The following is a 14,223-nucleotide window of genomic DNA, read 5'->3' as shown; positions in this document are numbered from 1 at the left end:
ACACAGTAGCTTCATTCTTATAAAGCGGAGATAGAGTGATCTCTGCACTGAGGTCCGAGGCGATGGGAAGGTGTGGCGTATGCGTCACAAGGCTGGTTCGTCCTCATTGGCGGAACCACTCACGTGACCATCGCGCGAAAAGGCAAAAAAAAAATTGTCGTTTGAAATATCTGCTGCGCAGTTGCTCTGCATCAATCACGCACACTATGGGCGGCCTAATAGAGAAGAGATCTGTTGGTCGCGCCATTGCGCCCACTATAATCACGGCCTAACAGTGGAGAGGATAATGCAGGACTCCATACTTTTAGCTCTCAAAGGAACTTTGAATATAATCTTTCCAAACCTTTATGATGGAAGCTTCAACACAAATTCAGGAAGCACACGTTAATCAAACTTACAACTCACAAGTGCACACTGCTTTAGCTTTAAAATCAACTGAGCCACAGTGACTTGCAGCAGGGGTGCGCAAAGTGGAGGGCGGGAGATTTTCCAGGGGGGTGGGGCGGCTACAGAGGTCCCGCACTCTCCCCCAAGGCATTTAAATGAAATGCCGGGGGACCGTGCGAGGCCTCTGCAGCTTCTCTTACCGGGTCTTCGGCGACACGTTGCCATGGTAACCCGGTGTCAAATGGCGTTGCAGGGTCATGTGACGTTACGTTGCCATGGCAAAGCCGAGCAGATGGGAAGGGAGCCGGGAGGTGAGCAGGCTGGGGGGGGGGCAGGGTCAACTTTGCGCACCCCAGACTTACAGCATAAGTGATCTGAATGAATTTTTTAAAAGTGATTTGAAGCAGGATAGAAGGGTGGGGAAGTTTCTCCCTATATCTCTGAATAGATAAACAACGGGAAAAAGAAAAACCCCACGCAGTCGCTGTGGCAGATATGTTTGTTAATAACCTGAGTAGTTAAAGAATAAAGGAATTAAATATCTGGTGCAATGATTGCTGTAGTCATACACTACAAAACGAAGCATTAACAATTGCTACAATTTAACCTACTTAAGACCTACTTAAAATTGGACTAACATGAAAATAACTAATCATTAGAAGAACACATGATGTAGGCTACATGACCTTTCATAACTAAAAGGTCTCTTCAGCTCTGCTCTATGTCAGTTACAGTATGTGGAGGAAAAGTCCACTAAAGTGAAAAAAGAACAAGACTGCAGAGAATACTTACTTAAATTTAATTTGATGTTCCAGGACCTGAAAGCAGAAGAACTTGACATGATCATCGCTGAAACAAGGAGAAGAAATGTTCAGTTTTATGTAGGATTACAGTATTTCCAGCAACATATTTTATTAACACATGAAATAAAAGCCAAGAGTGTCGTTTTGTTATTAGATCTCTACATGATCGTCAGGATTCCACCTCAAGAGAGAGAAATAATATAGTGCACTTCTGTATATAAAAGTGGCAAACACTTCTTCAGTCTTGGCTCATATAGAGAGCCTACTTACAGACTGGCAGATAGGTAACAGCAGTTGGTGTAGATAGTGTCAACAGATCTGGGATCCAGTCTTGTCTTGTGTGTCTCAGAGAAAGACAAAGGAGAACCAATAGTGCAGACCAATATAAAATGTATCAACATAAAAACAAAAACAGTATTGTACTCACATTCTGTACAACACATATAGGCACATCTATTAGGATGCAACTTTCCCCAGTGAAATGGGCTGTCAGCCGCCGCCACAACTGCCCATTTCCCCCGTGAAACCGGAAGAGACGTTGACTCTGGCGGATGTGACGTCAGACGCCACCCTAAGCGATCGTGCTGCGGGAGGATCCCATTAACAGAGACGGCTCCAACTACCTTCTCGGCAGTATCAAAGTTGCATCCTAACATTAACATTATGACCTAGAGCTATAGCTGTTGTGTATCCTTGGGGCAGTAATTTACATTGTTCATTTAACCCTAAGGCAACATAGGTGCATTATCCTATCAAGATTTAAAATGACACTCTATTGCTAACTACAGGCTGTGCAATCAACCCACCATTAGCAGTGTCATTTCAATACTATTGCACCAATGCACTACAAGTATATAATTGGCATTCCATATAAGAATAGTATTTATAATCCCTCAATCTAGCTTTCCCCAAGGTTTCCCTAATTAAGGAGGCTGGGGGCTAGTGTACTCAAGTAACACTTCAATAACGACTACCTACCTGGGGACTATCATATCCCTTAGGTAATTAAGTGTAGTGATACAGAGTTTAATCCCCATTGTTTTACTATGTTTCTAATAAAGTTTAGTTTTAAATCTACACCATCATCTCAACACAGTGTATGAGTGATCTACTGGGGTTCTTTCTTCCATTGTTTATCATAAAGTACAGATACAACTGATATGGATAATTTAAAACAGAAGGGGAAACAAATTAATAACAGCTCAACACGTTGGTGGCTTTCATAGATTAAAAACAAACATATACGAAGATTAACGCCTTAAAAACTGGAGGGGCAAGCAACACATTGCTGAGCACCAAGTAGTTCACTCCTTTAGTGCCCGAAATATGCTTTGTTACCATCTCCAGGGCAAACCATGGGCATGTGCTGAGCTTTAAACCCAGCACAAGCTTTCTTTCCTTATATCTCAGTATATCTTGAATCTGATAATATAGACTCAGTAACATAATAGCCAGCAAAAGCAATATGGTCACTATACGCAGGGCCGCCGAAAGAGGGGGTGGGGGGGAAGAGACAGCCGGGACTGCAGTCCCAGGGCCGGTGGGGTTACGGGCTGGCTCCCTTGCCTGCACATTAATTCCCTGCAGCGGCCCGGAGATGCAGCAGGAAGATCAGAGGGGAAATCCCTTCCTTTGCAGAGCCTCTGTAGGTGGGTGGGGTCAAGATCAGGGGGCGGGGCCTTTAGGACAGCAGCGAGGGAATGGAATTGCAGCCTGAGAGACAGACTGGGAAAGGAAGAGAAATGAGAGAAAATACAGTACAAAAGAGAAATACATAGGAGGGAAAAGAGACAAGAGTGAGAAAAGGAGAGACAGGCATGCTGGTGAGAAGTGAGAGAAGAAGAGAGAAGAGGAGGAGAGCTGGGGTTCCCCAGAATGTCAATCTAATTCTAGGGTTCCTCAAGTAAAAAAGAAGGGGTGTGTGCCGAGCACGCGCGTTCTAATTGAAACGTGTGTTTTGTCACTGAAATTGTAATTATACTTTCAAATGTCTTTCATTCAATCAAAAACATCAAAATATAATTTCAGTGACAAAACATAAAGAAGTTTCACTTAGAACGTGCGTGCACGGTACACATCCTGTCTTTTTTTGGGGGGGAGGGTATTTTACTTGCTAATTCGAGCACGATACTCTTGAACTCATTCAGGTTGTTTATTAGCCTTTTTGTTTTTTGTATTAACGTTATTCTCGTTCAGTTAGGATGAAAGTGAATGGTGAAAATTAACCAAAGTAATTGGACTGCTATTATGACAGCTTGATTTATAAAAGTACTGATATTGTCCCAGGTTTGCTTAGCAAATTGCTGTTACTGTGGTATTTTTGTGTATAAAAGTAGTTTGTATATAAAAGTATTGGTAGTGTGCGAGGTTTGTATATAAAAGTACTGGTACTGTGTCGGCTTAATAGTTATTTCATATAACAATACTGCGTGTAGTTGGTGTCAATTTGTAAGGTTTTCAATACCAGGGCCAGGGTAATGGTAGACCCCAAAGTTAAGATAATATAGCATACCACAAAGTGCAGAGACAGGTGTCCAATGTTGTGGTAATGTATGTCAGATTTTTTGTTAATTCAAACGTTACAAATGAGGGCCGAGCTCGTCCTGCTTTTTCTCACTGTTGAGTGCACCGAGGGACTCCTGTAGTGACATCAAGTGTGATGATGGCTGTTTGTACGTATACGCAGGAGGAGACGGATCGTTTATGTTTATGTATGCGTGAGTGATGCAAGTTTCAGCGCATGCGCAAGTCATTTTAGAGGTTAATGGGCATGTGCGGGCCACTTCTGCGCATGCACGGGCAGCACCGGCCATTTCGTAACTTCCGTTACACATTTTCGTCCCCATGAAGGAGTTTTGTCCTGTGAGAATTTACTAGGTGCCAATAAAGAACTTTCACTTCAAAAAGGTTGAAAACTACTGCCCTAACTAAATGGCCACCTTTCAGTTTCAATCAATCATTCAGTGTAAGGCTACGCTTATAGTGCTGGCGACGTCAGCCTGCGGTAGCTGGAAAAATTGAGACGACTTCCAGCGATCGCGACCAAGCCGTTGCGCTTACTAGAAGCGCAAGCGATGGCGACAATGCATTTGTTTTGATGCCAAGTTGCGTCACGGACACTATAAGCGCAGCCTCAGCAGCTACAATGTATCCTTATATTACCAAGACAACATTGATTATTGTTACAGTTTACAGCTCAAACTGCTGGGAATATTGGCAACAAATTATCACAAACAGGAAAGTGTTACAAAGATATTGCACTGCTGGAGAGGTGGGCTGAAGCTGGTTATAGAAATCAAAGGATGCTCACTATATTACAACTCATTAAAAATGGAATGAAGAGTTTAATTTATTAAAAAAAAATAATAATAATCACCGTTACCCAATACTATAGACCAGATTTTGTGTTATAAACCCCATAAGATTTCACGTGTTTCGCTGCTTTCAGGGTGTGCAATGTCGTCTAGTAAATGCGCTCATTAGATGGCTTAAAGTGCTTCAGATCACCATTTTTTAAATGCAGCATACAAAGCTAGAAGCATGTAACCACACCCAATACATGCCTTTGATTGCATCATGTTAATTTTCAGGAGGGACCCTACATATAATATGGTTCTCTATCAAATAGAAAACTGAGAAAAAAAATTACGCTCACTTTTAAATCGATTGCGATACCTTTTCAGAGACTAATTAAAAAGGTATGCATGTATGTCTTTATTTATATAGCATAGAAGGATCCAAGACACTACGGATTGCTTAGAAAAATGTATAATCAAAAATCAGCACAACGTTTCAACCTTCTCTGGGGTCTTTCTCAAGTGACTAACATGTTCCATCAGAGAAGGTTGAAACGTTGTGCTGATTGTTGATTATACATTTTTCTAAGAAATCCGTAGTGCCTTGGATCCTTCTATGCCTTAGTCTAGGATTTTTCACAGAATTTCCCTGACCCAGTGTTTAACCGCAAGCATTTTGTTTTTCATTGTGTAGGAGTGCAGCACTGTTTATCATGTTGTCTTTATTTATATAGCGCCATTAATGTGCATAGCGCTTCACAGCAGTAAAAGAAAATAATAGCATGTTCTTGTATAGCGCTGCTAGATTTACGTAGAGACATTTTGCAGGCGCAGGTCCCTGCCCCATGGAGCTTACAATCCATGTTTTTGGTACCCGAGGCACAGGGAGATAAAGTGACTTGCCCAAGGTCACAAGGAGCCGAAGCTGGGTATTGAATCAGGTTCCCCTGCTTGAAACTCAGTGCCAGACAGCGTCTTTACTCCCTTAGCTTATTCAGAGCTATTATAGGATGTGCATAGCATGCAAAAACTTAACACGTGTGGTGTACAAACCAATGATTTCTTAAAAGCCCTGTACACCATTACAAATAAGAAGAACTGGCTGACAACCCACTACAAATGACACGTCTCTAGGACCACCACAGCAACGAGATCTTTACTCTCACTTTGTAAACAAAAAGCAAAAACAAGAACACTATGTGAACCCAACAAAGGGGTGACAGTTTTGTACAAGGGATAAATGTTTAAGACAAACGCCCCCAAAAAACTCCCGTCTACTAGCCATGCAGATCAGAGTAAATATAAACTACAGCTGTTAATGTAACCACAAATCACACAGAATTGTGCTCCTAAACCAGGGGTGGCCAACGCCAGTCCTCAAGGCCCACCAACAGGTCAGGTAGTAAGGATATCCCTGCTTCAGCACAGGTGGTGCAGTCATTCTGACTGAGCCACTTGTACCTCAAGCAGGGATATCCTTACTACCTGACCTGTTGGTGGCCCCTGAGGACTGGCGTTGGCCACCCCTGTCCTAAACAATGAAACACCAACATGACTTCATATTTGGAGATAGGGTCGTTAAATATAACTCTGTAATTTGTTTTTGTAAATGTGTTATAAAGCATCAGACCTTTAGTCAGTCTATTTATTACAGATCTTGAAAAGGTGTTAATAAATTCTATAACCAAGGTAAATTTAGTTAATTGACCAGGTAGACGTTTCCAATCAAATGTGTAACTTGATATTTGCAGATTTGATATCAACAATTCTCTATTTTTGCATAGACATTGACTTGCACTTCAAATAATTATTGACATGCATATCCTATTAAGTTACGATCATCCAAATTGATGGCTTAAAAAAGTTAGAAACTAAGCAGGAATTAAACAAACCTAAGGCAACTATATCAAAACAAATAGGCCACCTAAAGATGTTATCCTTGACATGCTTAAATATTTGTACCATGGTTAAACACAGACAAATGTACAGTATTTGATTGCACATTAAACCAGTGTAAACATGCAAAAAAATTTCAGGTTAGATTACATGTCCTATACATACCAAGGAACATTAAAAACCTGACCTACCTCTATTCTATATAACATGTAAGGTCAACATCTAACTAGAAAGGCAATAACAAAACAGATTGGGTTCTGGTGTAATTAAATCCTAAATATTTCTACCATTTGTTAAATGCATAGCTCTAATAACAATATTAGTACAAAGTGTAGAGTTGTGTGAGGTACAGCTAAGCTTTCATGGACACACGTTCATGATATAACATTTGTAGAATTGAATAAAGTTTCTAAAGAGATTTCAAATGCAACACTATTGAATTACAGTATATGATTATATTATAATCAGAGTTAGCATACAATGAGCTAAAAGATATGAAATATTTTTGTTTACCAATAGCCACACATTTCTGCAACAAAAAAAAGAAGTGAAGAGTTCGTAACAATTGCAGAATTAGGTACACAAAAAATACTTCTCCAATTCAATATATTATTGCAGAATATTTCAGCAAACATTTACCTATATACCCGTTGGGCTAATGCTTCTGCACAGACCTGCCATGCATCACGCGAAACCTTTAACTGTTCAAAATAGGCCAAAGCCTGCAATAAAAGATAAAAACACAAAAGTAAACACACGTTTAGTTATTGCCTAATAAATCCTCCATAGACTGACAATGAGGCAGAGACAACAGGGGAAGTCAAAAAAGCAATAACAAGTTATGACAGAGGTAGGAGGGGAGGCGATGGAGAGAGAGAAGAGAAAGAAATAGATACAGGATGGAGAGAAAAAATAATAAATCGAAAAATGGAGGCAAGATGTAGGGGCAGGATGAAAAAAAAAGCAGCCCAGCTAAAAGGGGAAAAAAAGGCAGCTAGAACGAGAGAAAGAAGAACATGGAATACATGGAAAAACAAAGAAAGTAATAAACATGGAAGAAAGTTAAGACTAATGGAAATAAATGCACGTAGTAGGAATTCAATATGAAACGTTTATTTTGTTAAGCTACATATTAGAATTGCACTCCTTGAGGACTGAAGAGTTGTTCAAATGCCTGTACTTATCCAGAAAGAAAAAAAGTTGCAGACCCCCAAGGTTGTAAAGCTTAAAGAATATGGACAACACATACTCGGTCTCTGAAATCGGCAGTGGCATTTGGGTTTAATCCAAGCAAGGCTTGTTCATCCATTTCTGCTGCTATACGCCACGCTTCCTATTTCTCACAATAGGTTTGTCCCTTTCTGGCGCAGCAGAATCAACCAACATCTGCCAGAGAATGAAAAAGCAAAGTTAGGAGAAACATGGTATTTGCAAAAACAATGGCGCTGCTTGTCTCAGCAAAATGCCATAGAAAAGGCAAGGCTGCTAACATCCTGTGAAGTTGTGCGTGCACCAAAAAAATTGTTAGAAACTACAGTTTACACGAACATAAAAAAGGTTTAATTTCCACATGTAAAATATATTAACCTAAACCTGCTCTGAAACAGTGTTAATAAATCAAAATACAATCAAAATAAGGGTTAACTGACTTGCTTTCCATTAAAATCTGTTTTTGAGGAAAGTCAGTTTTTATGGTCACTTTACAAAAAAAAAACACATTGCATTTGACAGATTACAAATCTTTTGATTGTTATCTTATCGTTGTAAATATGTTACAGATACTAGAACTCTATCACTATCCAATTAGGTTGGATTTCACAATAGGAGTAACTTGTGAAAGTGAGATTACAACACTAGGAGATAGACTGAGCATGTGATGATTCCCAGCCTATTCTTCTGATACCATGATATACTAGGGTTACACACCCCAGTGAAAATGCTAGGTATGTGAACAACATATTCATTAGATATCCTGTTAATGTGTTTTGGATCCGAGTTCTGGAGATAGATCAGGACACAGAAACTAGACGGCCACTGCAGGAAGATTCACCGATTTTGTACAGAGCAGTGAGTGTGCGTACACACGTACGTGTACGTGTACGTGTACGTGTACACACACACACACACACACACACACACACACACACGTCTGGTAACAAATTAGAACACATCCCAGCGTCTATGTTAGTGATCACAGCATCTTAAAAAAACGTCTCTACCATATGAACACTGCTGGCAACTGAAGGCACGTGGGTTAAAATCTGTAGAATGATACAACACAAACCCAGTCTGCTGCTGACATCTAAAAAAAGGCAGATCATAGACATCTAAATGATGCAACAGGCTGCACTAGACAGCACAAAAACAACTTCACTGTTGAATGGCGTTCCACATCCAACACCTACTGTACATGGGCCGCAAATCAAAGCATGTCTGTGAACATGCACAGGTACTGTACATACATGCACAGCTACATACATGCACAGCTACATACATGCACAGCTACATGTACACGTGTGAAGCAATGCTCTGGCAGTGAAGGGGCTGACTGAGAACAAGTATATATATCCCTGACGCCTCTCTGGTGATCACAGTAGGTGTTGGGGGACGTGTGCTCCTGCCTGTGCTATGTGACGTGCTGGCCGCGGTACGGGCAGGCTGGTTAGGTGTCAGGCCGGGGCCACGCTCTGTCACTGGGTGCTGCGTGTCCATGCAGAGGCCGCCCCCAGGCAGGGGAACCACATGGCACAGAGATGCTGAGCCCTCACTACACCTCCGCCCCCAATTCCCTGCCTGACCGTCACATCCTCCTCACCTTCCCCGCCGGTCACTGCTCCATGCGGTGGCTCCGCTCTCCCCCCGGGCGGCAGCGTCACCCAGCAAAGGCGGGTCCTCCTATGCTCCGGTCAGCCACACCGGTGCGCACCGCGTAAGCTCGCGGCGCCGTCTGACGTCACTGCGTCGGCTGCTAAGCACGTGACCACATGAGAAAGGAGCGAGGGGGAACATTCTCCTTCGTTTGCGCGCTCTGGCGACTCCGGCGTCGTCAGCACACACGTGCACAGGAGTGCGTGCGCGCGCCCTCTGCCAGCCTGTGAAGAGGCTTGCAGCAGAGTGATGCGATCTGATAGTAACATTATTATTGTAATTACAGTACAGGTAGTCCTCGTTATCCAACGTTTCACTTTACAATGAATGGCATATCCAACACTTTACAATGCAACCCTATGTGCTGTTTTTCGACACCGGAATGCGTTGTCTGACGCTCACTGCCACTGATTAACATGGGACTCGCTTTACAACGGTTTCACCATCAAACGCTACTTCCAGAACGGATTCTGTTGGATAACCGAGGACTGTCTGTATCACTGTGTGTACTTCTGGCGTCCTCCAGGACCCTAATGCATGACATTTGGGTATTCAGGATAAAAAAAATATGTGTGTTATCGAAATAATACCGAGTGTTACTTGCACTCTCTGCGACTGCACTTGTTTTGCGGGCAGTGTCTGACCTTATTTATATGTCCTGCACTTATTGAAACCCGTGGTACAGATTTCTGCCTGTAAGTGAGAGTGCGGTACTGACTGTCTCCCGCTCAAGGCCAGATTAAGCCTTTGGGGGGTCCGGGGCACTTCAGGCAGAGTAGCCCTAGTTTCCACCGGAGCCCCCCTCTCTTTCACACCTCCTCCCTCTCTCACCCACCTCTATTTCTCTCCCTCCCATCACCCCCCTTTCACTCTTTATCCCCCCTTTCACTCTTTATCCCCCCTTTCACTCTTCCTCCCCCCATTTCACTCTTCCTCCCCCACCTCTCTTCCTCCCCCCCCCCTTTCGCTCTTCCCCCCCCTTTCGCTCTTCCCCCCCCCTTTCGCTCTTCCTCCCCCCCCTTCGCTCTTCCCCCCCTTTCGCTTTTCCTCCCCCCTTTCGCTCTTCCTCCCCCCTTTCACTCTTCCTCCCCCTTTTCGCTTTTCCTCCCCCCCTTTCGCTTTTCCTCCCCCTTTCGCTCTTCAGCCTCCTTTTTCGCTCTTCCTCCCTTTCACTCTTCCTCCTCCCTTCACTCTTCCTCCCTCCCCTTTCACTCTTCCTCCCCCTTCCCCTTTCACTCTTCCTCCCCCATTCACTCTCCATCCTCCCTTTCACTCTTCCTCCCTCCCTTCACTCCCCCTTTCTTTCTTCCTCCTTTTTCACTCTAACCCCCCTTTTAAAACCAGAGACACAACATAAAACACAGACAAAGCTCAGTGCACATCCAGAAAAACTTATATACGGTACAGTGCCTAAATATACATGAATAAATAACTAATAAACGTGGTCTGCCGTGAAGTTTGGCTCAAGGGCTTACAACAATTTGGCCAAAATGTTAAACTAAAAGACCATTTTATTTATTAGTTATTTATACATGTATATTTAGGCACTGTACCGTATATAAGTTTTTCTGGATGTGCACTGAGCTTTGTCTGTGTTTTATGTTGTGTCTCTGGTTTTAAATACATATTGCCATGCTCAGTAGCACTCCTCTGTGAAACTTATATGCTTATATATATGTTGTATATATATATATATATATGTTGTGGGTATTTTGGGGGTTCAATTTGAGCTTGTAGGTGTTCTGTATGTTTTATAACCCCCCTTTTACTCTTCCTCCCTCCCTTCTTTCACTCTTCCCCCCTCCGTTTCACTCTTCCCCCCGTTTCACTCTTTATCCCCTTTGTTTCACTCCTCTCCCCCCCCCCCCCGATTCACTCTTCCCCCTCCCCTTTCACTCGGCCTCCCTCCCCCCTTTCACTCTCCCCCTTTTCACTCTCTCCCCCTTTCACTCTTCCTCTCCCCGTCACTCTCCCTCCCCCTCACTCTTCATCCCTCCCCCTCACTCTTCATCCCTCCCCTCTCACTTTTCCTTCCTCACACTCTTCCCCCCCTCCCCCTCCCCCCATTTCACTCTTCCTCCCCCCACCCCCCAGTTTCACTCTTTCTCCTCTCCGTTTCATTCTTCCGCCCCCCCTTTCACTCTTCCTCCCCCTTTCACTCTTCCTCTCATATCAAAACAAGAGGACTTAATGCGGATATGGGGTTTCTCACACACTATCAGAATTGTTTGTAATTATCCTGCCTGTCTCTCTTCTTATCCACACCTTCTTCCCCCCCTCCACCCCCCATGCGGTTCCTTGTCACCCTTCCATGGCTTCAAACACTTTTTCACCCCACCTTATCTACAGTACGTTTTTTGTTGTTGCTCTCCCTTACTGTTTTAGCCATAGATTCAAGAGAGAACTCTTGAAAGCTTGTCCTATGACATAAATTGTTAGTCCAAATAAAAAAAGGTATCGCCTAATACTGAAGAACTCATTTATTCTGCACTATCGCAACTGGACTAACACGGCTATTTCCGTTACACATATACACACACACCCATCGACAAATTATTTTTAAAAATGCTACTCGTGAGACAAAAAAAGTCTTTAAGACTTCCGGGTCGGACCGCTGAGGCACATTCTTCCCCGGAAGTTACGGTGAAACGTATGTAGGGTACGTCTGACGTCACCATCACGTGACGTTGGCTCATCGGTGAGGTGTGGGCTGTATGAGTGCTTCGCAGACTGCGTCCGTGGGCAGCAAGAGCACTCAGATTTGAGGGTTAGTCTCCTCTATCTCTGCAGTTGCCCTAACCTGTTCTGTTAAAGGCTGGATATTTATGTAACCAGGTCCCCCGCGGTGGTGATGCCCCCCCCCCCCCCCTCGCGACACTCACGAGGTAGTAGCCGCTTGTGGGGAGATGCGGGGGCATAGGCGCGGATAGCGCGACTCCTTGCAGGAACCGGTTGGCAAGGACGCGGTCGGACGCATTGCTAGGGCCCTGTCGGGTCCCGGTGCAGGGCGCCGCCATAGGCGATTGCGCACGCATGCACAGAGGACATTCCGGAGGGTGGGGGCCGAGGAGGGAGCAGCGCCTCTTCTCCGCGAGCGGGCCGGTTGCCAGGGACGCGATCGGGCCGTCGCTAAGGCCGCGATCGCGTCTCTAAGGTCCCGGCGGCCAGCGAAGAGGGCGCCGCCATTACCCAGACAGCTCGCGCATGCGGTTAGAGCAGGTGCGGGAGAACGCCAGTCAGCTCGCGCATGCGCAGGGGTAAGCCCGCGAAGCCCTAGCCTACCAGGGAAGGTATTGGCCAGGGACTACAGATCCCATGAGCCTTAGGGAACCCCATGTGACGCCAGGGAGCCAATAGGGCTGCAGGAGCTCCCTGCTTGCAGGGATGGATACAATTCGCGGGGTTTTTGCACACGGCAGTTGATGACCGGAGCAGCTAGGGGAAGGAGGTAGGGTGCAGGGGTCAGTGACTCTGCACTAGGCCAGCAATTCCCCTAGGCCCCAGATAGCCCTGAGTCATCTTAGTGAAGTATTGTAGGGACAGGCCCTAAGTTAGGGATTCGCCCCATTAGCTACCGGATAGTAAGAATAAAGAATACTGCGTGTCTTGCAGAGCGAGCTGGACTGTTATCAGGGTGGGATCGCCCCTGATGGATCATCCTGTGTTAGATCTGGATATCGCACAGGAGTTCGCCTAGATCCTTTGAGAAGTCCGTAGCAGCACCCGTGGCTGGAGCCTGGGGAGGTAACCCACACCCTCACGTGCACCAACAAGGCCTATCGACAGACATAGTGGCTGCGCAGTCACACACACACACACTGGTTTATGATTGGGGAGTGCGAGACATTGGGTTGGGGTTACTGGACATGGGGAGGGGTCTCTCTGTACAAGCGTTAGCGTCCGCCGTGACGCATAAGGTGTGGGCGTCCGCCGTGGCGCAGAGGTAGAGTGGTGTGGTATACTGTGATTAGTGTCTCCTCTATAGAGGGACACGTGTTATATGAAGTGTGATATATCTGTGTTATTGTGTTCTCAACTAAAAGCTCTTTGGTTATATCTCGTATGTGTATTTGGTTATTGTGATTGTCCTGCGAGGAACCACTCCCCCTCTGGTGGGAGCCATCGCAGGTGGAGGCGCTGCATCGAGTAAGTGGTTACTCATTAGATCATAATTTCCCCCAGGTTTCCCGTAGCGGAAGCTCAGCCCTCCTGTGAGCCAACAGGTAATGTAACACAAACACTGAGTAACGCTGTATGTTCTTCGCACCTATACAAAATCTGCGATTGGGTGGGTGGGAATACCCGTTACATTTATATTGCCAGATATATGTATGGCTGCTTCACCTTAGCTACCATTATTTTCAGTCTGGCTTTACATCTCCCTAGCAGACATGCTTATTGAGAACTGTTTACACCCCATCCAATTCACATCTTATTGGTTACAGGGGATCTGAGATACAATATTATTTGAAGTATTTACACTTACTAATGATATAGAGACTACTCATATCTATCATAGGGTTAATTAAAGCTTAATAGAAAGAGGTATAGATTTATAATACTCCTCCATTAACACCCTCACCACACCTCTCCGTCCTATTAATTATTTTTGTTTGTTCTGAACATGCGGTTTTTCCAAACAGCTTTATTTTAACAATTATATAATAAAATTAAGTTTTAATTAGGGTGTTCTCTCTCTAAGTGCCACAATATAGGGATTCTTTCTTTCCACTCATTTGTCAATACCCCACTCCCTGTGAGCACCACCCTCTCGTCACTGTTTGGTTTACCTTCCCTCTCTATGCTTGAGCAGAGTAATATCTGCAGTGCTTATTGTATGCAGATTCCTCCTTCTATATAATTCTTCCCCGGCAGTCCTGTTGCGCTGATATGGTCAACAGTTCTCTTCTCCTGCTGCTTTCCACCTCTGCTCCCGTGGGGGGAGGGGGGTGTGGGGGTGTGTGTGTAAAAAA

At 44.4% G+C, this 14,223-nt stretch overlaps 1 protein-coding gene across 1 annotated transcript in view; it reads right to left on the bottom strand.

Moving 5' to 3' along the window:
• The window catches only part of XPOT (exportin for tRNA), a 44,469-nt gene extending 35,112 nt beyond the window's left edge, over window positions 1–9,357 (bottom strand). Inside the window, exons 1-4 of the mRNA XM_075600366.1 lie at window positions 9,198–9,357; window positions 7,632–7,768; window positions 7,022–7,104; window positions 1,180–1,236 (exon numbers count right to left, since the gene is read on the bottom strand). Of these exons, the coding sequence (XP_075456481.1) occupies window positions 1,180–1,236; window positions 7,022–7,104; window positions 7,632–7,691 (200 nt within the window). The 5' untranslated portion in view covers window positions 7,692–7,768; window positions 9,198–9,357. The remainder of the gene's footprint in view (window positions 1–1,179; window positions 1,237–7,021; window positions 7,105–7,631; window positions 7,769–9,197) is intronic.
• Between the last annotated feature and the right edge of the window lie 4,866 nt (window positions 9,358–14,223).

This window comes from Ascaphus truei, chromosome 5 (assembly GCF_040206685.1).
Source record: "Ascaphus truei isolate aAscTru1 chromosome 5, aAscTru1.hap1, whole genome shotgun sequence".
Lineage (NCBI taxonomy): Eukaryota > Metazoa > Chordata > Amphibia > Anura > Ascaphidae > Ascaphus > Ascaphus truei.
The sequence above is the reverse complement of the archived record's forward strand: the minus strand, read 5'-3'. Positions and strand labels throughout refer to the sequence as shown.